Genomic DNA, 24,785 nt, shown 5'->3' on the forward strand with positions numbered 1-24,785 from the left:
TTCTCACCTTTTTATGTACTGTGGCAGATGTTGGCATGTCAAAAAGACAGGTGTTCATCGGCATTACCTTTCTCTCTTTTTTTGCTTAGGCCAATCATATAGTGCTGAAAAGACAGCAGTTTCTTCATAAAGTTGGAGGGCAAGCAATAGACAAAGCTTGTCCTGCAGCATAATGCTAATAAATTACGGTGCATCATTCTTATGCCACATCAAAGAGGCCGCTAAAATGAAACTAGCAGGCATGTGTGTGAAAGCACGCAGCCGAAACAAAAAATGAGGGCCTTGCTGGTCGGTATGTTCAAGTCTTTGGTGATGCCCAGATAACGAGTCTGGTTACAGGCAATCCCTCATTTCTTTCCTCGGCCATGGACTGACACATCCGCTCATCAACCCCTCTGAAGCGTCTGCTTTTAGGACCGCGGTAAGCTTTTCTTTGACTGTTAGCATTTTTAAGACTATCTTTTTGGGCTCACTGTCTTCTTACATTACATTTCTTTACACTGTATTTCTTGACTGCACTGTAAAAAAAAAAAAAAAACTGTAAAAAAACGGTTATTTTCTGGCAGCAGGGGCGCCAGAAAAAGTCTAGTAAAAAAACAGAAAAATACTGTCAGGAAAAAAACATAGCTAAACTGTAAAAAGAAACAGTAATTTCTTATCCTATAATTACAGTTTATTACTGTTATTCTACACAAAATCTCCTTATAATACAATGAAATCTTTTACTTTTAACATACTTTAATTGTTAAAATACAGTCATACACCTCTAAAATACAGAAAAAATATCTTTAAAGAATGATAAAAAAAAAAAGGTCAAGTACAAATAATTACATGTATGTGTGTGTATGGGTATACACTGTAAAAAAACGGTTATTTTCTGCTAAGAAAGAAATCAAGTTGATCAAGTTTTCAGCCTCATAAAATCTAATAAATCAATATTATTATTTCTGGCCAATATTTTTACCAGCAAAACTTTATTGCAGTAGAGCAGACCTTCTGAACTTGAAATCCATTATTGGGGGAGTGTTTTACCACACACAGGCATCAAGAATCAGCATGTGAATCTCACCAATGGTGACATGCTTCATGCCGCAATGCATGCTGGGAGCCAACGTAGTATTAAAATGAGTGCTCCCAGCATGCATTGTGGCATGAAGCATGTCACCATTGTTGAGATTCATATGCTGATTCTAGATGTCTGTCTGTGTCTAAATAAAGTTCCCACAATGTATTTAAAAATCGAAATTCAGAATGGCTGATCTGCTGCAAAAAAAACTTTGGTGGTGAATTTAATATACCATTATTTAAAAAAATAAAATAATTTCAATCATGATTAAAGTAGTCAACTACTCCCCTTTAAAAAGCTGTTCTCTAGCTCACTTGATCGTTGGTTACAGCATTATATGCAACAAATGATGTGTTTTGTTTAACACTGTTACAAACTCATACAATTTGCCAAGGAAACACTCATCACCAAAATGGTAACCAAACATTTTCAATAAAAAAAGTCTACATCTGAACCTGTTCATACATATACACACAGCAGCATTTGCAACTCGATTCGGAAACCCATAAAATGTACATGAATAATAGATGTGGTTAGGAAATTTAGGGGAGAATTAGTCAGTGCAAAAAAAATAACAAAATTAGCTTTTTTTTTTTTTTTTTGCAAGACAAAGTTAAAAGATAAGTTGAAAACCTACAGATACTATTATTTAGCCTACAAAACTCGCTTTAACAAGCACATTATCTTGTTACTGTGTTAAACAAGACAATACACATTAAAAATGTTGAATGGCTGCTGATTTCTACATTAATTTCCTTTTTCCTATTTTTACAGAAAAAAATCTGTAAAAATACAAAATTACATAATCAAACTTATGTAAAAATTTCCTCTTAAAAAACGGAAATTTCATGTAATACCAAAATACAAAGCAATTCCTGTAAATTTAATAGTCAAAAATTAAATTACAGCAAATATCTGTAAAACAACAGGTATTTCACTGTATAATGAAAAGAAAACTGGAAAATGCTGTAAAAAAATACAGTGTGGTTAATGAGAGTTGGTTGATGACACCGCTGCATTTATCAGTCCTGGGGAAACACTTGTTTTACTCATATTTGGTGCTCTTTATTGGTTACAGATGTATCATTGACGTTAAAGACCCTGGACACATTCTAGGGTGTTGCTAGGCAGCTCCCTAAGGTGTTCTGGGTTGCCTGCTGGTTTTTAAAGGTGTTCTGATTGTCTGGCGGGACACTGCCAAACAGTTGCCAAGATGTTCTCAGTGGAGGCCAATGTTCCTGAGTTGTTTCTAGGGTGTTGCTAGGCACCAGCTAGGATGTTTTGAATGGTTTTTAAGGCATTGCTATGTGGTTGCTAATGTTCCAGTGTGGTTTATAAGGTGTTGCTAAGCAGCTAAGGTGCTCTGGGTGATTGCAAGGACATTGCCCAGCAGGATATTTTGAATGGTTTCTAATGTATCAAAGGTCACAGATGTTTTTCAAAGAACTAGTTCATGTCTCTTAAGCCTAATCTTACAAATTCAGAATAAGCTGTAATTTCTCTCATTTAAGAATATAAATAAAGGGAGTTTTTACACTGGCAGTTTAGTTCAGAACAGAGCACAGCTCGTATGAAAAATTGGTAATGAAAAAGCTGTCATGCGGACCTGAGAGCGCACCAGAACCACACCATACCTGGAGAAGGTCCATATTCCACGAGTAGGAATATAGTGTGGCCCCTTTAAGAGCAGGAATAAAGTGTGGCCCCTTTAAGAGCAGGAATATAGTGCGGCCCCTTTAAGAGCTGGAATATAGTGCGGCCCCTTTAAGAGCTGGAATATAGTGCGGCCCCTTTAAGAGCTGGAATATAGTGCTGCCCCTTTAAGAGCTGGAATATAGTGCGGCCCCTTTAAGAGATGCACGTTCCCTTTTTAACTGCCGGTATTTTGTGTGTGTGTGTGCCTAGCTGTGGCGCGGTTCAGGCGAACAGTGTGAAGAACACAGACTCAGGGGCGCTCTTTTCAGAAAAGTAACCTTTGTATTCATTTTAGCCGATTGTTATGTATTTAGTATGAGGCGCCACGTAGGATTTATATCAAACTTCGCTTATCAATACATATATAACACACGTGCATATACACCTATACATTACTCACATATACATGTATACTATTGGATCTTCAAAATACATATATGAAATACACGTGCACACTAATATGAAATCCATACCAATACATATAATGTTAGTAATGAATGCATACACACTTGTGAATTACTTGCATATACATATAAACTTGACGCACGCATACACCTATAAACACTCGCATACACATATAAACTTCCATGCTTATACACCTATAAACACTCGCACATACATATAAACTCGAAGCGCGCATACACATCCATAAAACGTGCATACATACAAAATAAAACAGTTCCCCGACACACTGCCGCTCGGTCCTCACCAGCCGAGAGGCTCTTCCTTGCGGTGCTATGCGATGGTGCTGGACGGCCGGTGGACGGTCCGATCCTCCTCCGCCCCCTGGCAGCCCACGGCAACTCCTCCGCTCCCTCCAGGACGGCCGCCACCCCACCTCGACCCAGGGGCACGGCAACGAGCTCTCCGTCCCACCGGTCTTCACTCGCTCCAGCACCACCGCCTCGGGCAGTCACTCGCAGGCAGCCTTTCCTCATCCGCGCTGCCCGAACTCCTCAGCACCGCGATCCCCCTCAGCAGTGAGGGCTCTCCGACAGCGCGTCCCTCCTTCCTCCCGGGGTTCGGCACCAATGTAATAAAGTTCATGGAAGGAAGGAGGCGGGAACCGGCGACCGTTCAACAAACTTTATTTCAAAATAAATAAACAAAACAAAAGTAAAACCGTGGGCAGCCCCTCTTGGACGACTGCACGCAAATACCCACACAATAAAACATGGGCAGCCCCTCACGAACGACTGCCCACAAACACATAACAAAACATAACATAAATCCAGGCCTGGTCCTTTCTCGTCTTCCGCTGCCTTCGCTCCTCCTTTTATACTCCCGTCCCTTGGCCGCGAAACGAGACCGGTGTGTCGCGCAGCTGGTACTCATTAGCATCGCTGCTTGCCACACCACAGTATGGATTTCATATTAGTGTGCACGTGTATTTCATATATGTATTTTGAACATCCAATAGTATACATGTATATGCGAGTAATGTATAGGTGAATATGCACGTGTGTTATTGATAAGCGAAGTTTGATATAAATCCTACGTGGCGCCTAATAATTAAGGGCGCTGTAATAAAACACATGGACTGAAAGCGGTGATGGTGTTAATGATTTATCTCAGATATGAGCGAGAGTGAGCTTCAGTGTGTCGCGCTCGGACTGCAGAGAATGTGCTCAGTGAAAAAACACACTTTTCTTTCTACCTGGAGTCTAATATAAGTTATGCAGAAAGTATGGTAGCTTATGTAAGCTATAACTGGACTTTTAGTTTAAAATAATATTATTCATGTTAACCATTGTTTAACCTATTTATATATATATATGTATGTGTTTGTGCGTGTGTGTGTGTGCGTGTGTGTGTGTGAGTAAGAACTGGTTTTACTTCTAAGACTAAGGCTGAGTTCCAAAGCCCTGCAATAAAGCAATAAAACGTACTAATCTGAAGAGATCTCACAGAAATAGTGAGGACGTTGCCCTGACTCTCCCCTTAAGCCAGGCGTTGTGTTTGCAAATATTTACAACCCTTTGTTCTGGTCTGAGTATTTAAGGAAGGGTAGCAGAGCTGCCATTGGGGACCATTCTGCAGCCAGAGACCACATGACATGTTGTGTTCGTGTCCTAGTGGCACACACACACACACACACACACACACACACACTCACTCACTCACTCACTCATACACACGGTATGTAGTGTGCCAGATATCATGACTCTTTGAAACTATTTATACACTTTGTATGCATATTATATGCTGGCAGTTGTGTTCCATGGATTTGTGTTTAATTACGTTATTTAAGTTCTGTCTGGCCAAAATAAATGTCAATCTTGATTCTGAATCTTGTATGTCTGAAATCAATAATTTTAGTAGTGTCGCATGAGGAGTTTGTAGGAGTTTCTGTAAATCTTCCTGTCAGGATAAATTCATATGGAGGACCCCATGAACTGGAGCATAGCGCACAGCATGAGGGGCAATGAATGGTCAAATGTTCTTATCGGACCGATAACGATAACATCAAAAATAATCATTTATCATCTGATAACGATATTTTGTCGATATTTTGTGCATCCCTAATGGTAAAAAGAGAACAGTCTGTCAGCGCCGTGGGTGGAAACATGCAGATTAAGAGGAGGTAATATTATAATAAATCCCCTTCCTATGTCATCTCTGTGAATGTAATATCAGTCACTCACCAACTGCAGGCTTCAGGAATGAGCTGTGACTCAATGTGGATCAAAAACATCTAACAAATGCAAAATGGCTAATGTTATTACCTGGGGTCAGATGTCTCGGGTTCATCACTGGATGAGGAGGGGCGATTGCTCGTGGGTTGATTGTTGCTGGATCCAGCAGATGAAGAACTCATTTTAAAGGCAGTGTTCTGTGTAGAGAGACTGATTTTAGACCATTTATTAAAAAGTTACGGTACATTTGTGTAGTGCAGGCTTGTGCAAAATTCTGAATTTCAGAATTGGCCTTCATTCAATTCATGAATTGGAGTTTGAATTGAATTGACTCCGCCCCACAGGAAGTTGAATTGGAATTTGAATTGCAATGGCAGGAAGTGGAATTAAATTCATGACAATTCAAAGAAATTCCACAGTCACACAACAGAAAGAATGTGTTGAATCTCACACACATTCAGTGTTAGGAAGGTTACTTTGGAAATGTAATCGCTTACTAAGTTACCCATTATAACCCATTATAAATGTGGTTTGGATGACTTTATCAATGCAAAGCAATTTCCTTTAATTTACTCATTTAACCCCAGTAATACAACAATTACATTAATTTTGTAATTTAACAACACAACTTCATTACACAGTATCTACTTAAAAAAAAAAAAAAAAAATGGTAACAATATTATACATAATATTTAAGTTTTTATGATGAATTAAAGGTGCCCTAGAATGATTTGAAACAATATGTTAAATTGTTCTCTGATATCTACATAGAGGGTATGTGGCTTATTTAATGGCAGAAATTTGATCCAGTTTTACAGGTCCATTTACAACCCTATAGATTGTCCCTAGGATGTAATGCTCTGTTTTTGCCTTATTTGGAAGAGTCATGAATATTAATGTTGAGCTCTGCTCTGATTGGCTTATTTCAGCAGCTCACAGCAGTTCAGTGAAGCGGCTCGTGAGTCCTGACCGTCCTGACAGAACACAGACCGACTGAATGACACTTTAAACAAAAACATCTTTCAGAACATCAGTGGGCGAGATTTCAGTGCAGTTGCAAGATTTCAGTAATTAAATCCCCCAAACAGAGCTATTCTGTGAAAAGAAACCCTTATACACTCCGGTTTTTACCTAAACATGTCCAATCTGGCAACCATATGCACGCGAGCTCTCTCGCTCACGGACGATCTGAAAACACCAATAAACAAGTAACCTGCAATTTTTAGCAATCTCCATTTGAGATGTTCTGCTTAAAGTGTCATTCAGTCTACATTTTAGACTTGTCTTTTTTCATCACCGATATTGCATGTTTATATAACGTTAGTCACAATGTAGGCTAACGTTACGCAGTGACTGTGATGTAGCCTAATCTGAATTACAAAAAGGCAAAAACATCATAGGATACACCATACTTCAGTTCTCAAAAATATACAGTCCCTGACAAAAGTCTTGTCGCTTGTGTACAAATTGACCTAAAGTGCCGCTGAAATATATTTCTAATCAAGATTTGTTTTACAAGAAATGGCTCATTTTAATCCCACCAGCTTTTGTGATAATGTTTCAGTGAAAAACTAAACTTTCAAAAAGTATTCTAATATTTAAAGCTTGGTAAAGCCCATTGAGTCAATTTTTCAAAGTCAATCAAGACATAAGTGTTGTCACCTTGTCATATGAGCTTCACCTGTGACTAATAATGGATCAATTAGGTCTCAAGTGTGTATAAAAAGAACCCCAGTACACTAGACCTTCACATCAACTGCAACTAGACCTCTGCAAACATGCCTAAGATTCACCCTGAGACTAAAGTTTTGATTATCAAGAGGCTGAAGACCAGATCCACTGCTGATGTGGCAGACACCTTCAATATGTCTCAGCGTCAAGTACAGAGGATAAAAAAAGATTTGAAGAGACTGGAGACGTTTTTGACAAGCCCAGGTCGGGCAGACCCCGCAAGACAACTGCTCAAGAGGAGGATGCTGGAAAAGTGGCAGAAGGTGGATTTTTCAGATGAATCTTCTGTTGAATTACACCACAGTCGCCGCAAATATTGCAGGAGACTTACTGGTGCCCGAATGGATCCGAGATTCACCCAGAAAACAGTGAAGTTTGGTGGCGGAAAAATCATGGTCTGGGGTTACATCCAGTATGGGGGTGTGCGAGAGATCTGCAGGGTGGAAGGCAACATCAATAGTCTAAAATACCAAGAAATCTTAGCTACCTCTTATATTCCCAACCATAAAAGAGGCCAAATTCTGCAGCAGGACGGTGCTCCATCGCATACTTCCATCTCCACATCAAAGTTCCTCAAGGCGAAGAAGATCAAGATGCTCCAGGATTGGCCAGCCCAGTCACCAGACATGAACATCATTGAGCATATGTGGGGTAGGATGAAAGAGGACGCATGGAAGACGAAACCAAAGAATATTGATGAACTCTGGGAGGCATGCAAGACTGCTTTCTTAGCTATTCCTGATGACTTCATCAATAAATTGTATGAATCCTTGCCAAACCGCATGGATGCAGTCCTTCAAGCTCATGGAAGTCATACAAGATATTAAATTTGGATCTCACAGCACCACAACTTAATTTGCTGACATATTTTTGTATTTGCAGTAAATTTGTTCAATTTCTGTATAGGCGACAAAACTTTTGTCTTGCCAAAATTTGACCTTTCTGTCTTGATTAAATGATAAATATTTTTTCTGTGAAAATTATTTATTTCAGTGCATTAAACATCATTTGGGAGGGTTTTAGCTTTTCATATGAGCTATTTCTAACACCAATGAATTAATTTCTGACTTAAAAAGTCAGGTTAATATCAGGTATTTCTAGAAAATAGATAAGCGACAAGACTTTTGTCAGGGACTGTAAATATGTAACTTATATTTTTACAAAATGAATAGCTTCGTCAAATGAGTATCGTTTTAACTTAAAAACGATCAAAGTATCAGCCGGCACTATTGTGTTTCTCACACACACAGTTACAGCAGCCTATGAAACAATAACACACATGTACGGGGACTAAGAGCCCAACTAACGCAAACGCTTCCCTCCACAATGGTGACTTTAAATGACCCATAAATCCTCAACATCTAAACCTCTGGTAATTCTCAGTAAGAGCTTCTGTAGACGTCTGACTCTGACAGAAATAGTCAAAGTGTGTCTTATATCTGTGATTAAGGGCAGCACAGTGTCTCAGTGGGAAACACTGGCTCCTCACAGCAAGAAGATCCTGGATTGAATCCTGATCCAGAGAGTCTTTCCTTCAGGTCTGGTTTCTCTCACGATCCAAAAATGTGTGAATTACAGATGATAAGTTGTCTAAAGTGTCTTAAGGTGTGAGTGAAGTTTCTTTTATTTTCATGATTTTTGGACAAACACACACTGTCTGAGTTGCTTTGCAATTACAAATAGAACATATGTCCACAATGAGCAGATTTGAACTGTTTAACCTTGAGGTCCATGAGCGTCTATATCAGATGTGCAGATCACGTCCAAAACTCTCACTGTCTCGCCTACAGTTAGTGCAAAATGCTGCAGCTTGTCTGTTAACTGGGTCCCGAAGATACGAACACGTTACCCCCGTTCTTTTATTTGTTTTTAAGAGCCTGAATGGTCTGGCTCCACGGTATCTGTCTGACCTTCTTCAGCCTCATGCCCCGTCCCACTCCCTTAGATCGGCAAATCAATCCATGCTCAATGTCCCTAAGACAAAGAGAAAGCTAAGAGGTGACCGTGCTTTTTCAGTCGCTGGCCCCAAATTATGGAATGAGTTGCCACTTCACATCAAGGGGGTTGACTCACTTCTAGTTTTTAAATCTCTCCTTAAAACACATTTTTTTTTCTTTGGCCTTTAACAAAGTTTAAGATGACTTTTATTGTGACTGCCTTTTTATTGCGTTAAACATCTGGTTAAGTTTAATTTTTGATATGGTTACCTTGAATAGTTTTAATGTGTGTTATGTAAATTATTTTGTGTATTGCCAATGTACAGCACTTTGGCTAACTTTGTTATTTTTAAAGTGTTTTATAAATAAATAAGATTGAGATTGAGAAAACAGACGTCATAAAAACTTTCATTCTGGCTCCTCAGTGGACGTCTTTTCAACGTCTGCCTCTAGTGGCAAAGATGTTGAAAAGACGTCTTTTGGACATAACTTTGCTTAATGGGAACATTAATTCAACCATAAGATGGTGAAACCATGTCGCGAAATCAACTGTGAAACAAAGTCACAATATTAACATTGATCCAATTTGCAAAATCCAAAGGTAATCCAACGCTGATTCAACCATGGTAACGTTAAAATGCCGGCTGGGACACGCAGAAGTCCTTCGACCAGGCCGTTAGATTCCGTCCTTGGGCTAACAGACCTTACAATATCATTCAAAGTGACCCTCAGTTATTGAATGAATTTAATGATCCAGCACTCTTTGTTTCTTTTAGGAGTTCTAGTCTGAGGGATAAGCTTGTTCATGCAGACACTAATGTTTCTTCTCCGACCACCCTAGTTGATGCCCAGGTTAATTTTCCATTCTAAAGGTGTACTTCTTGCACAAAATATGTTAAATGTTAATCATTTGTACATCCGTGTAAACAAAAAACATATAAGATCAAACAATTGATAACTTGCAAGAGTATGTGATTTACATTATCATTTGTCCATGTTCTCTGCTATATGTTGGTAAAACAAAACGTGCTTTATGCACTAGGATGATTGAACATACTAGTGCAATTCGTAGACGGAGGATACGTATCCCATCTACCGTCACTTCAATCTTGCTAAACAATCTTTGTCAGACATGAAGTTCCTGGGCATCGAGAGGATTTTACCTCAGAGAAGAGGCAGAGATAGAGACAAGAAATTGCTGCAAAGGGAGGCATTTTGGACTCAAATCTTTATTTCCTGATGGCATAAATGAAGAACTTGAACTTTATTGTTTCTTGTAATCTACATGTAATGTTTGTTTTCATTTCTTTGAATGTATATTTCATGTAGACTGTGCTGTTCATTGCCTTTCAGACTCTTTTGCTGTGACACTTGATTGTGATTGGTGTTAATTGATGATTGTGATAATTGATTTACCTGGTGGTTTTTAATTGCTTGTCCTTCTAGAAAATGGGTGATTGTTGCATTTTGAGCACTGAGGATAGCAACCTGCTGAAACGTTTGCTCATGCTCCTCTGTCTTTAACTCACCTGCACTTTATTGCACAAATCAACGCAAATGCACTTTGCACTTTATTGCACAAATCAACTCAAATGCACTTTGCACTTTATTGCACAAATCAACTCAAATGCACTTTGCACTTTATTGTACTATGCAATTGATACAATAAATGTTATGGCGGGCAGCCATCTCTTCTGCTTTGCTAAAGTCTACCCTTCTCTGGCTCTACGCACCTGAAAGAAAATAAAATCTTTCCAACTGTTGAGCGCAACAACTTTCTTTAATTTGTAGTAATATTTCACAATATTATTGTTTTTACAGTATGTTTGATCAAATGCAGGCTTATGTAATTGGGAAAGTGTTTTTGATGTGTCAATAAACACATCTTTTGTGTACTCTTGTGTATTGTCTTATTTTGACATTAATTATGAATTTTAAATATAAAACCTATAGACCTTTTTCAGGTCTAATTTCAACCGTGAATATAATATTGAACTGAAAAAGATGTATTTTTAACTTCCACTTTACAACCAGATTTAGACGTAAGTGGGACGTCCTTGTATAGACGTCTTTTCACCTTTCACTTTTCTTCCAAATTTTAACATTGTTTAAACGTCTGGCAATGTTGTCTTTTTAACGAGTTTTTGCTGGGTGGGACATACATCAAATATACTCATATATAGGCTGTGCACTCTAATTATGTTCTCTAATATAACCCTGGTACAAAACATGTAATTGTTGTAAAATTACAGATCAAGTTCAGGGAAATGCAAATATCTGAATCAATGCACAACTGCACTGAAAACGATGAACCAATTATTGAGGAAATAAAACTGCTGTCTCAACAACTGATATTTTGTAAAATGAACAGCTCAGTAGTTGTGGTATGGTTGTTTTCATCCACAATAAAATGTAAAACAGATGTAGTGTTTTAGTAGTTTTAGCATGGTAACTTAATTCTATAAGAATTAAAGTATATGCATCGTCATCTTTTCCGCCTTTTTGCTCAGAACTGTTAAACTTTTAAAAAATAAGAAACTCAACCAAATTTCAGCTCACTTTATATGATTTAATAGTTAAGTGAAGATTAATTTCTGAACTTACCACAAAATATGCAGCGGTTTTTCAAATGAAATCCAAATGCTGACAGAATCAAAGCCTCCGAATGGTGCAGCTTCTCTCTTTCACTTTTCGGTTTATAACTCCTCACTCACTCACACACACACACACAGAGAGAGAGAGAGAGAGAGAGAGAGAGAGAGAGAGAGAGAGAGAGAGAGAGAGAGAGAGAGAGAGAGAGAGAGAGAGAGAGAGAGAGAGAGAGAGAGAGAGAGAGAGAGAGAGAGAGAGAGAGAGAGAGAGAGAGAGAGAGAGAGAGAGAGAGAGAGAGAGAGAGAGAGAGAGAGAGAGAGAGAGAGAGAGAGAGAGAGAGAGAGAGAGAGAGAGAGAGAGAGGAGGAGAGAGAGAGAGAGAGAGAGAGAGAGAGAGAGAGAGAGATTTTGAGATTTTATAACACTTTATTTTGAACCAATTAAAAAACAGTTAACAACCATACACTTCACTCAAGACATCTAGCAAAAGTTAATTTTCCATCTTTAACACAGCATAGCATTTCTTTATAATCCCATATATTTTCAAATTCTTTAATATCCTTCATATTTTTATAAAACAAAAAATCAAAGTTGATTCTCACTTTAATTAAACTCTTAAACACTTGTACAACATCCCGACCACTTTCACCCTCTATACTTTCTTTTCTTGTCAGATAAATAGCCATTTTCGCTTTTCCAATTATAAAGTGAATAAGTTGTCATTTCTTTCTCTTTTTCTTTCCAAACCTAAACCCAAAAATAAAACCAACCTTTGAAAAAATTACTTTAAAATCCACAAACATGAAATTAAGACTCATGAATAAACTTTTCAGCCTGTCACAGTGTACAAAACAGTGAAAAATGGTTTCCCTTTGGTCACAAAAAGGACATTTACTATCAACTGCCGGATTAATAATGCTAACAAATGCATTTACAGCAACAATTCCGTGCAGTATCCTCCACTGCAAATCCCCTTCCGGTTTGGTCAACGGTGGCTTGTACATAGTTCTCCACACAGGTCTATGATTCTTTTCAACCCCAAAATGAGCAACCCATGGTGTTTCTACCCGCACTTTCAATTTTTCTTTGTTTAGTACTTTAACACATACCTCATACAACTTTTTTCCATTAATATCACAAAAATCCAACCCTTTAAAACTTTTAACCGCAAGTAGCTGATGAGAATCTTCCTCTTCCGTAAAAGTTGGTAAAATGTCCATGCTTGGAAAAATGTCACTTTCCTCAGGTGTAAATAGTCCACTAGAATAGTTCCTGAGTAAAAGAATGTCTTCATCATTCATCTTCTCTTTTATTTTGTCCAAAAAAAGCTCCACTATCCTCTGTGATTTGAGACCCAGACATTGCGCCACCGCCCCCACATTTTCAAAACCATTTCCAGCAACTCCTAACAGTTGTCGCAAAGTAGTCATTTTTGCTGCTATTAGAATGTTTGTCATTCCCGGCATTGTCTCACCAGTAACATCCAGCCTTGCACCTTTAATTAAAGGTTCTTCAAGTAGCCAATGAAGTGATGGCATAGACACAGTCCTTACAGTTTTTACCAATGACCAGGCCTTTAGAACACTGCGGTAGTATAACGGAAGACTTTTCATGTCTCCCGCTTCACATTTAATCCAAAACAGATTCTTACTCAATCCCAAACCTCCTACTTTTTCCAGAATAAGATTTATTCCTGCTTTCCATACATTGCTTTGACCGTATAACATTTTTTGAATAAACTGTAATCTAAAAGCTGTTTTGCGACTTTCCAGATGCAGCAAACCCTGCCCGCCCTCATCCCTTGTTAAATATAAAACACATTGTGGAACCCAGTGCATCCTATTCCAAAAAAAATCAACAATCAAAGCCTGAACTCTTGATAAAAGACCTGTAGGTGGCTCAAGTACTGCCAAACGATGCCATAAGGTAGCTGCTACCAAATTATTAATAATCAGGATGCGCCCCCTATAAGACATTCGCGGCAATAGCCACTTCCACTTTTTTAATTTTCCTTCAACCGTCTCTATAACCCTTTCCCAATTTTTCATAACAAAATGTTCCTTCCCTAAAAAAACTCCCAAGTATTTTACCCCATCAGTAGCCCATGACAATCCACCTGGCAAACTTGGCCTTCCTTGAGTCCACCTACCTACCTCTAAGGCCGCACATTTGGACCAATTCACTTTCGCTGAAGACACTTTACCATACATTTCTACTACCCCTTTAACCTTTTCCACATCAGTGTCTCCTTTAACCCCCACCATTACATCATCTGCGTAAGCGGATAAAAAAAACGTTTGTTCTCTGGACAAAGAAACTCCTTCTAAACACTCTCTCAATTTACATAGACAAGGTTCAATTGCAATTGAGTACAACATTCCTGACATTGAACAACCTTGCCGAATGCCCCTTCTAACCTTCAAGGGGGCACTTAAGCCACCGTTGACCTTTACTACACTTTCAATGTCACCATACAATACTCTTATCATTTCTATAAAATTTTGCGGAAACCCAAAACCCTCAAGCACATTCCATAAATATTGGTGCTCAATTCGGTCGAACGCCTTCTCTTGGTCTAACGAGATCAATCCAAAATTTTCACCAGTGATGTTAGCCACCTCAAAAATATCTCTAATTAGTCCAATATTGTCTAGAATGGATCTGCCCGGCACACAGTAAGACTGATCCGCATGTATGATTTGCTCCATCACTTTTCTCAACCTACTGGCCAAAGTTTTCGATAAAATCTTAAAATCCACACAGAGCAGGGAAACAGGTCTCCAGTTTTTGATTTCTTTTAGATCTCCTTTCTTGGGTAAAAGGGTCAACACTGCCCTCCTGCAGCTTAGAGGCAGCTGCCCTCTAGCAATGCTGTCACAGAAAACTTCCAACAAGTCATTGCCCAACAGATCCCAGAAAGCTTTATAGAAATCAACGGTTAGACCATCTAACCCCGGAGCCCGACCATTCTCCATGCTCGTTAAGGCTGCATGTAGTTCTCTCAGAGATAGTTGGCTCACCAACTCTCTTTTTGCCTCCTCCTGCACTTGGGGTAGGCCTCCGAGAAACTCCTGCAACAGCTCATGATCTTCTGCATACTCACATTTGAATAAATCTTTATAGAACTCAGCAGCCCTCCTGCGCACATCAGCTGTTTCAGTGAGCTCTTGCCCATTGTTTGCCCGAAGACAGTGAATGGTTCTACTTTGGCCATTTTTCTTCTCTAGGCTGAAAAAGAACTTGGATGGAGCATCCATTTCAGATAAATTCTGAAAACGAGATCTGATCAATGCCCCCTGTGCTTTACTACCCAACAGATCCTTTAATTCTGCTTTTTTTCCAATTAAAGCATTCACTTGGTTCCCGGTCAAAACAGTATCTTTTTTAAGCTCTACAATATCATCTTCCAGAGCTTTCATTTTTTTAACCATTTTTCGGGTGACATTGAAGTTGTATTGCACACATAATTGCTGTATTTGCTTCTTCCCCAAATCCCACCATTGCTGTACACTTGAAAAACTTGTCTTTTTACTTCTCCATTCCTTCCAGAAAAACTCTAAACACTCCTTAAAATGCACATCTTGTAACAAAGCACTATTAAAAATCCAGTAGGCACTTTTGACTTTTAGAAACCGTATAAACACACTTGAAATCACCATGGAATGATCAGAGAAACACACAGGATTAATACAACATGATTTTACCACTTGCAATTGATGTTTAACATACAGGCGATCCAACCTTGCCATTGAGAGCCCACCCTCCCTTATTTGTAACCATGTATATTGTCTAGTATTACCATTCATATTTCTCCACACATCTACTAAATCATTGGTTTCAATCAAACGACTCAAGGACAACCTAGAAGCTGTATGCGGCTCCAGATGATTTCGATCTATATCATTAATCGTGCAATTAAAATCTCCTGCAACCAGGAGGTAATGTTCAGGATCACAATTTTGTATTGTATTTGAAAGTGTCTCTAAAAACAGCATTCTCTCTATTGCCATAACTGGAGCATACACATTTACTAAAACAAAGGTTGCAGCATCAAATTTAGCTGTAACTTTTAAAAGTCTTCCTTTCACTACTTCTTCCACCTCATATGAGATTGGCAAGAAATTTTTTGCAAAAAAAACTCCAACACCAGCACTTGTACTATTCTTATGACTCAGGATAGCCACCCCCTCCCATTCCCTTTTCCAATCCACTTCATTTAAATCATTACTATGGGTTTCTTGGGCGAACATTAAATCTATACCTTTCAATTTCATTAACTGGAAAAATTGACTCCTTTTCTTAACATCCCTTGCTCCATTTACATTTAGTGTAGCAAACTTCAAGTCAATCATAAAAAATATAAAAAACAAACTAATCATAAAAATCAAAAAAAAAAAAAAAAGAAAAAAAAAGAATACATCAACTTGAATTTTCACTCACAATTTTAATCACAACTTTTCTGCACGCAACTTTTGTACCAACTTTTTCAATCTATGAAACTCTTGACTTGTTAGCCCTCCATCCCCTCTTTCACTCATCAACGCCCGTGCTGATTCCATAAAGAGTTTTCGATCAGGAAAAAAATCATCTATTACCACATTTCGTTTGCCCTTTGTTATGTTCAAGAAACGCTGAACCTTCTCCAGAGTATACCCGCTTGGCTCCTGCCTCTCACTCAAAAGCCCCACACCAGCTGACCACTCCGCTTCACCAAAGCCAGCCAGAGAAGAAGCATCAGAGGAGGAATCATCTGATGAATCCTCTGTGCTATTATCCCCTCCTCCCTTTTCTAATCCTTGACTACTCATTACTTGTTTTTTTGATTTTGTCCCTCTTTCATTCTGTTTTGATTTCCTCTTCACTACAGGAACTTTAAAAACCATATCCTCATCCTCCATCATTACACTGCCCTCGTATGCCGTGGCTTCAATCACTTCTTTCATCAAATCCCTCTCCAATGTCTTTGAATCAGTATCAATACTCTTCTCATTAACATCAGTATTTTTATCCTTTTCCACCATTACAGTTTCACTAGACTTCTGTGTACTTAAAATGGGCTCAACATCGTTTGTGACCTGCTCATTCTGATTATTAACCTCATTTTGGTCCGCATTATTATGCTTTGGACAAAACCGCACTTGATGTCCTGTCTCTCCACACCTAAAACACTTCATGGTCTCAGTTGTGGCAAAAATCACATATTCAAAACTCTCCACTTTAAACTTTAAAGCCAAATTTAGTTCTTCTACATCCCCCTTCAGAATCATGAAAAGCTGTCTACGAAAAGAGACAACATGCTTCAAAAACGGGGATTTACAGCCAAGTGGTATTTTTTTAATTGCTGAAACTATTTGCCCATGTCTTGATAATTCGCGTTCTAGAACCTCATTGCTAATGAACGGGGGGACATTTGAAATCACGACTTTTTTCGCTGGATTTACCAGCGGAAACACTCCAATGTGTTCCCCTTTTACCACAATCCCTTGTTCTACAACTTGATTTACTTTCTCAATCGACTCCAAAAACAGTACAATCGCACTATTCATTCTTGATGCAGATTTTATACAACTACATCCAACAACTTCTCCAACTGCGAGGCTACACTCCTCAACGGAGCACTCCACCCCGAGGGGAACTTTAATGCCATGACGACGCGTCAGCTGTTCTAACGCCATGACTACACAGAAACGAAAGCCGCAGCGGCCAGAGAAATAAAATCTGGCCGCCGAAACCTTTCTACTCCCCCCTTATCACTAACCCAAACCTATCTTACTGACAACAAGAGACAGAAAAGAAAGAAAAAGGAGCAAAGATCATAGCACTCACCAAACACTCTCACACGCACCCTTCACTCACTCGCACCAGTCGCGCATGCGCACAGAGAGAGAGAGAGAGAGAGAGAGAGAGAGAGAGAGAGAGAGAGAGAGAGAGAGAGAGAGAGAGAGAGAGAGAGAGAGAATTAAAATTATACTCACATAAGGCAAAGTATGTGCTAATTATTAAGCTAAGTAATAAGCTAATTATTAGTATTTAATACAGCTAGAACATCTTCAAACTAGTCCTTAAATAATAAAATATTAAATTTCCATTCATGCTTTTATCAAGCAATATTACTTCATTATTATGTGCTCTGATGTCCTCAGTAGCCACGTTTACATGCACACTTTTTTGTCATTCCAATTAAAATAATTCCGATTTAAAGATTTAGTGGACTGTTTACATGAGACGTTATCTAAACCGATCAGGGGTTTACATGTGCCTTTCAATCACAATCATCACAGAGCAGTTTGTCTGGTGCATCAGAAATGTTGATTGTGTCCTCTCCAGTTACTGGAATGTGTTCACAGATGCCATAGCAAACTCTCAACGGCCACCAGGACTTATATGGTTTTATAAAAGCTATTTATTTATTGTAAAGTGTAATCATCTCAGAAAAAAATCATTCTTCTGTCAGGTGCTGTTGAAGTAAAAAGTGCCTGGGTCAAATGCTGTCCAGATGAGAGGATGTGTCATTATGCCAACATTATCTTCATAATTTCTAATGAATTAAAAGTTTACCCCCTCAGAAAAATTAACTTTCCTCTCAACATTATAGCCTTCGTTTTGATTGGTTCATGAAAAGGTTTATCCCACCCCTCTCAAACCGATTACAATTTCATTCGGTTTGGGCATTTTTATTACGATTGAGGTGTTTATATGGAGCATTTTCATTCGGATTGGACTTTTAAACCGATTACAGTACTCCATGTAAATGCCTCTAGTGTCGGTCAGATGATCCAGACAGGAGTCAAAGTCAAAGTCAATTTTATTTCTATAGCACATTTACAGATGGCTGAGCCACACCAAAGTGCTTCACAATAAAGTGCTAAGTGCAATAAGCAAAGAAGAAGTAATAATTATAATATATAAAAAATGGAAAGGGCAACAAGGCAAAAACTGCAGGAGTTAAAATAATGCAAAAGAAAATTTGAATAGTAGCCATGGGTCACTATATACTGGCACTTAAAAAGAGACACTAATCAAAGGCTAGAGAAAAGAGGTGAGTTTTCAAAAGAGACTTAAAAATGTTTAGAGACTGGACTGCACGGATGTGGAGGGGGAGGCATTTCCAGAGTCTGGGGGCTACTACTGCAAAGCCTCTGTCCCTCTTGGTTATTAGCCTGGACCTGGGCACTTCCAACAGCAGTAGGTCAGCTGACCGTAGTGCTCTGGAGGGGATGAGGTGGTCGAGAAGATCAGATAGATATGTGGGGGCCACACCATGGAGGGATTTATACAGTCCCTGACAAAAGTCTTGTCGCTTATCTATTTTCTAGAAATACCTGATATTAACCTGACTTTTAATTAATTAATTGGTGTTAGAAATAGCTCATATGAAAAGCTAAAAGCCTCCCAAATGATGTTTAATGCGCTGAAATAAATAATTTTCATAGAAAAAATATTTATCATTTAATCAAGACAGAAAGGTCAAATTTTGGCAAGACAAAAGTTTTGTCGCCTATACAGAAATTGAACAAATTTAAAGTAAATACAAAAATATGTCAGCAAAATAAGTTGTGGTGCTGTGAGATCCAAATTTAATATCTTGTATGACTTCCATGAGCTTGAAGGACTGCATCCATGCGGTTTGGCAAGGATTCATACAATTTATTGATGAAGTCATCAGGAATAGCTAAGAAAGCAGTCTTGCATGCCTCCCAGAGTTCATCAATATTCTTTGGTTTTGTCTTCCATGCGTCCTCTTTCATCCTACCCCACATATGCTCAATGATGTTCATGTCTGGTGACTGGGCTGGCCAATCCTGGAGCATCTTGATCTTCTTCGCCTTGAGGAACTTTGATGTGGAGATGGAAGTATGCGATGGAGCACCGTCCTGCTGCAGAATTTGGCCTCTTTTATGGTTGGGAATAAGAGGTAGCTAAGATTTCTTGGTATTTTAGACTATTGATGTTGCCTTCCACCCTTCAGATCTCTCGCACACCCCCATACTGGATGTAACCCCAGACCATGATTTTTCCGCCACCAAACTTCACTGTTTTCTGAGTGAATCTCGGATCCATTCTGGCTCCAGTAGGTCTCCTGCAATATTTGCGGCGACTGTGGTGTAATTCAACAGAAGATTCATCTGAAAAATCCACCTTCTGCCACTTTTCCAGCGTCCATCCTTTTAGCAGGCTGTGGGCCTTGGCAAATGCCACACGGTTTTTCAATTGTCTTTTGTTTAGTGCTGGCTTCCAGGCACTGATGCGACCATGGAGGCCATTTCGAGACAGAATCCGACAAACTGTTCTGGTGGACACAGGGACTTCAGGTGACCAGGTCTCGTGGAGCTCTGCTGCAGTGGAAAATGGGCTGGCCTGGGATTTTCGAGCCAACAAACGGTCCTCTCGAGCAGTTGTCTTGCAGGTTCTGCCTGACCTGGGCTTGTCAAAAATGTCTCCAGTCTCTTCAAATCTTTTTTTTTATCCTCTGTACTTGACGCTGAGACATATTGAAGGTGTCTGCCACATCAGCAGTGGATCTGGTCTTCAGCCTCTTGATAATCAAAACTTTAGTCTCAGGGTGAATCTTAGGCATGTTTGCAGAGGTCTAGTTGCAGTTGATGTGAAGGTCTAGTGTACTGGGGTTCTTTTTATACACACTTGAGACCTAATTGATCCATTATTAGTCACCGGTGAAGCTCATATGACAAGGTGACAACACTTATGTCTTTGCAAAAATTGACTCAATGGGCTTTACCAAGCTGTGAATATTAGAATACTTTTAGAAAGTTTAGTTTTTTACTGAAACATTATCACAAAAGCTGGTGGGATTAAAATGAGCCATTTCTTGTAAAAAAATCATGATTCGAAATATATTTCAGCGGCACTTTAGGTCAATTTGTACACAAGCGACAAGACTTTTGTCAGGGACTGTAGACTGTCACTAGCAGTTTAAAATCAATGCGGAAGCAGATGGGGAGCCAGTGGAGCGAAGCGAGGCCCGGGGTGATATGTTCTCTCTTTTTTGTACAAGTGAGTAGTCGAGCGGTTGAGTTCTGAACCAACTTCAGGCAGCGGAGCTGGAAAAGGTCATTGCCAGAGTATAGCATACTCTAAGGCTTAAGAGGGGACAGGAGCTCCCTCTTAAGCCTTGTTTATATTTTCGCCTGTCTCTGCTGCGCAAGCCTCCGCTGACTGCGCGCGCTCCTCCCCAAACAGACGAGGCGTTTATACTTGACGCGCTCACCGTTGTGCTATTTTTTGAAACGACAGAGGGCGACTTGGAGTATTTGTTCTATAAAACATCAGGAAAGGGTGTCGAGAAGAAGTGGGCTAATGTACACAGGTGATGATATTTATTTTAGTACATTTCACCAAAAACCACACTACTAAAGATTCGTGTAAAACTCAGTAAACCTTTGCTTGATATTATTACTTGTGACATGAGAACAAAATATGCACTAAATTAACGATCTCTTAAATATTTCCTAATTTCACTAAACTTTAGTGTCATGATTTATTTATTTATTTGGTTAAACATGGATCTTTATTTAAAATGGTTTATTTCTGCTTTTGTATATGGGGCCCCATTTGTGGCTCACTCTGGAAAAAAAAACAGCATTATTGTGTCACATTTAGCTTCAAACATTGTTTAAAACAAACATTGTGTAGCCCCGTTCTACAGTGTGCAGGGCCCATACAGAAATATTCGGAAAGCATGACCATGCACCGAGATATTCTGTTAAGGGAAGCAGCCTCTCGAGGCTGGTTTGGGGAATTAACCGAACCTCCCCTCTGACCCCCTGAAGCGGATACCCGGCAGGGAATAGTCGAGGTAGATTTTCGGTGCGCGAACGCATTCGCTGCTTTGCCGCAGGTCTTATCAGAGGCGGCTGAAGTAGCAGGCGAACGCGAGGGAACGATGTGGCACGGAGCCCTTTTGACTGTGGGAGCACAACATCGATTCCCCGAGAGCTCCGGGGGGAGAACGACCTCGGTCGCTCCGCCCCGTGGGGGACAGCTCTTTTTGTTCACCTCCTGAAACCTCTCGACGACGGTGCTCAGAGCGGCGCCGAAGAGGCCAGAAGGCGAAACCAGGGAATCAAGGAGAAAGTGTCTGTCTCTCTCCCTGATCCCTGACAGGTGGAGCCAGAGATGCCTCTCCGCGCACACCAAACCAGCCATGGAGCGGCCGATAGCACGGGCCGCCTCCTTTGTGAAGCGGAGAGACAAATCTGTTGCCTTCCTCAGCTCAGTAACATCCTCCGGAGAGGGACCCTCCCCTTCATCGAGCTCCTTCAGCAAGTCCATTTGGTAGGCCTGCAGAACTGAGCACCGGATCCTCTACCTTGTGGGAAGAAGCCGCTTCGCGGGCTTCCGCACGTGGAGGCAGGATCTCTGAATCGTCAGAGGAAGAGGAAGATGCCTCAACAGTCCCTAATCCTGCAGGGAGGCACACACCGTCTGAATTGCTCGCTCGCCATTTTTTTAACCACAGTTCTAATAATATTGAAAGCCCTACGGGACAAAAACACCAAATAGACAGACAAGAACACAGAGCGCAACCACTGAAGAGCAGAAAGCTAAATCTGCTTGTGCCGGCGTCCCTTTATACCCCCGGGTATGCCGTCACTCGCTACGTCATGACGCAACACCAATCAGGATTGGGCTTTTTCAAATGAGCTTCAGTAGCATCACGCCAAGGGCGTTCCCTGAAGTGTCATCTACGATGACGCAGTGCGAGTTCCCTCGATAACGGGAACAGCATTTTACTGTCAAAATATGGCAGTTTTTTTTACAGCATTTGTTTACAGTGAACTGTAAAAAGGAGAGCTGTATATACACAGTAGAGGGCTGTAAATTAACTGTACATGGCTGGCACCAGAGCTGCCAGTAGATTACTGTTATTTTACAACACCGTTTTTTACAGTGCAACCATTGGGTACAATAATATAATTTATAAAATTCAACAGAATTAATGTGTGCCCAATGAGAGAAGCAAACAGCAGATGCTGGCTATTTCAGGATTCGCCTGAAAGACTTTAACCAATTACTCTATAGCAAACACTGGTTATACGTGTATGTCACTCGGAGAGAGGCATGACCAGCCCTCAGTTTCTTGATATCAAAAAAGTGCTGTGAAGTAAAATGCACAGAAAAGTGGAGCATAAAGGGTAAATGGTATTAGTAGGTATGAACATGGAATATATATATATATATATATATATATATATATATATATATATATATATGCAGAGATAAAATGGGATCAAAGTTATTAAGCTTATTTTACTACTGTCATTGATTTTTTGCAATTAATTATATATTTATGTTTTGCAAAACTTTATTATTTTGCAAATCTATGTGGTATTATATTTCAGACCTTTTATTTGGAAAAACAGCTAAAAATGTTTTATCCGTAGTATTGTATTATGCTGAAGTAAAGCAACACCAAACTCTATATCTAATTACCCTCCACATAACTTTAAAAAAAATACAGTATCATCTTCAACCAAATGTATCCTAATGAAAACATGTTCACATAGTTCTGTTGGGGATCAGGGTACTAATTCTGCTTACATAAACATAAGTGATTTTACTTAAATGTTAGACTTCAATTGTGTATTTTAGCTCAGACAGACAATCATATGACAAAACCATATCATCTGCAAAGAGGAAGTGATACTCTAAGAGGAAGTCACATGGGTGATGGGCAATGAAAAAAGAGTATTGTGCAGATATTTCATTATAACTTGGGATTTAAATATAAGTTAATTTAAGAAATATAATGTTAATATAAGAAAACTTATATAAAAATGTTCTTTATAGCATTGTTCAATTTATATTCAGATATTTCAAATCATGGTGTTTGGAACCTTATAAAAAATACATATTTAGGTTATATTTAGCACCAACATATATGCTATTGTTATAAGACAAACAAAAGTAATCTAGTACAATTCAACATCAAGAAAGCTCAAGCTAAAGTTTAGTGCAATACAAGTTAAACCCACTACAGTTTAACTTGACATCACAGTATCTAGAAATATATGTATATAAAACAATTATACATGATGTTTTTAATAATTATCTTTATAAGGTATTATATAGCAAAGATCTGAGGAAAAATGACAAAAATGTAATGATCCATTTAAAAATCCCAAGTAAAGAAAAGCAAAAAAAAAAAAAAACAAATACTAATAATTGTATATGACAACATGTTTACATGAAGATTAATTTATGAACTTACCACAGAATATGCAGCTGTTAAATGCAGTGTTAACAGGTTTAAAGCTTCAGAATCCCCTTTTCCTTCTTCTTCTTCTTTCACTTTTGTTTCTGGTGTGAAATCCAATCACAGAAGGACGCTGCGGGAAGAGGAAGCAACATGAACGGTCGTTCGTTCCAGATAGAGAGATTAAAAAGATGTGTCTCATCTGTCCCTTCAAGTGTTCATCAAGTGTTTTCCAAACAGCCACATTATGAGAAGAAAAGGCTGGCACTCCTCTAGATAGAGGACTCGATTAATACCAGGAGAAATCCACAGGGAAGATAATGCAGTGCTGGGATCCAGAATGACAGACACTACAAACTAAGACAGAGATTAATCCTTATTAATATATGAACATATACTTTATGTCTCTCTCTCTCTCTCTCTCTCTCTCTCTCTCTCTCTCTCTCTCTCTCTCTCTCTCTCTCTCTCTCTCTCTCTCTTTCTCTCTCTCTCTCTGAGCGGATGCTGTGAGTGAGTGGGCGGAGTTTGCGTGTGAGCGAGGTTGCTGCAGTGAGTGAGTGTGCTCTTTCTTTTTTCTTTCTTTATTGTTTCTTTTACTGTTCTTTGGTTTCCTGTTTATACGTTTACTTGGGAATTAAGTTAGGAAAGCTTAAGGAGGGTTTGGGGTTGTGGAGCGCTGTCAGCCAGCGTTTGCTGGTCGGCAATGGCGGGTCCACGCCAAACAAAGTTTGAGCAGCTTTCTCGTAGGCATGGGATAAAACTCGCGCCTGTGATGAACTGCTCTGTGGAAGATTGTAGCCTGGCTGTTGGTGAAGCTGTGGGTTTCGACAGTATTATGTCGGCTTCACGAATGAACAGTGCTGTGGTCATTTTCCTGGATTCAATTGAGAAAGTAAACAGTGTAGTTCAGAG

General features: G+C 39.3%; 1 protein-coding gene across 2 annotated transcripts in view; it reads right to left on the minus strand.

The window, feature by feature from the left end:
- LOC137072653 (NLR family CARD domain-containing protein 3-like) overlaps positions 1-23,938 on the minus strand; it is a 38,939-nt gene extending 15,001 nt beyond the window's left edge. For both annotated transcript variants that reach the window (XM_067440558.1, XM_067440557.1), the window contains exons 1-3: positions 23,889-23,938; positions 11,670-11,774; positions 5,488-5,594 (exon numbers count right to left, since the gene is read on the minus strand). In XM_067440558.1, coding sequence (XP_067296659.1) covers positions 5,488-5,579 — 92 coding nt within the window. In that variant the 5' untranslated portion in view covers positions 5,580-5,594; positions 11,670-11,774; positions 23,889-23,938. The remainder of the gene's footprint in view (positions 1-5,487; positions 5,595-11,669; positions 11,775-23,888) is intronic.
- Between the last annotated feature and the right edge of the window lie 847 nt (positions 23,939-24,785).

The sequence above is a fragment of the Pseudorasbora parva genome, chromosome 4 (genome assembly GCF_024679245.1).
Source record: "Pseudorasbora parva isolate DD20220531a chromosome 4, ASM2467924v1, whole genome shotgun sequence".
In the NCBI taxonomy this organism is placed as follows: Eukaryota; Metazoa; Chordata; class Actinopteri; order Cypriniformes; family Gobionidae; genus Pseudorasbora; species Pseudorasbora parva.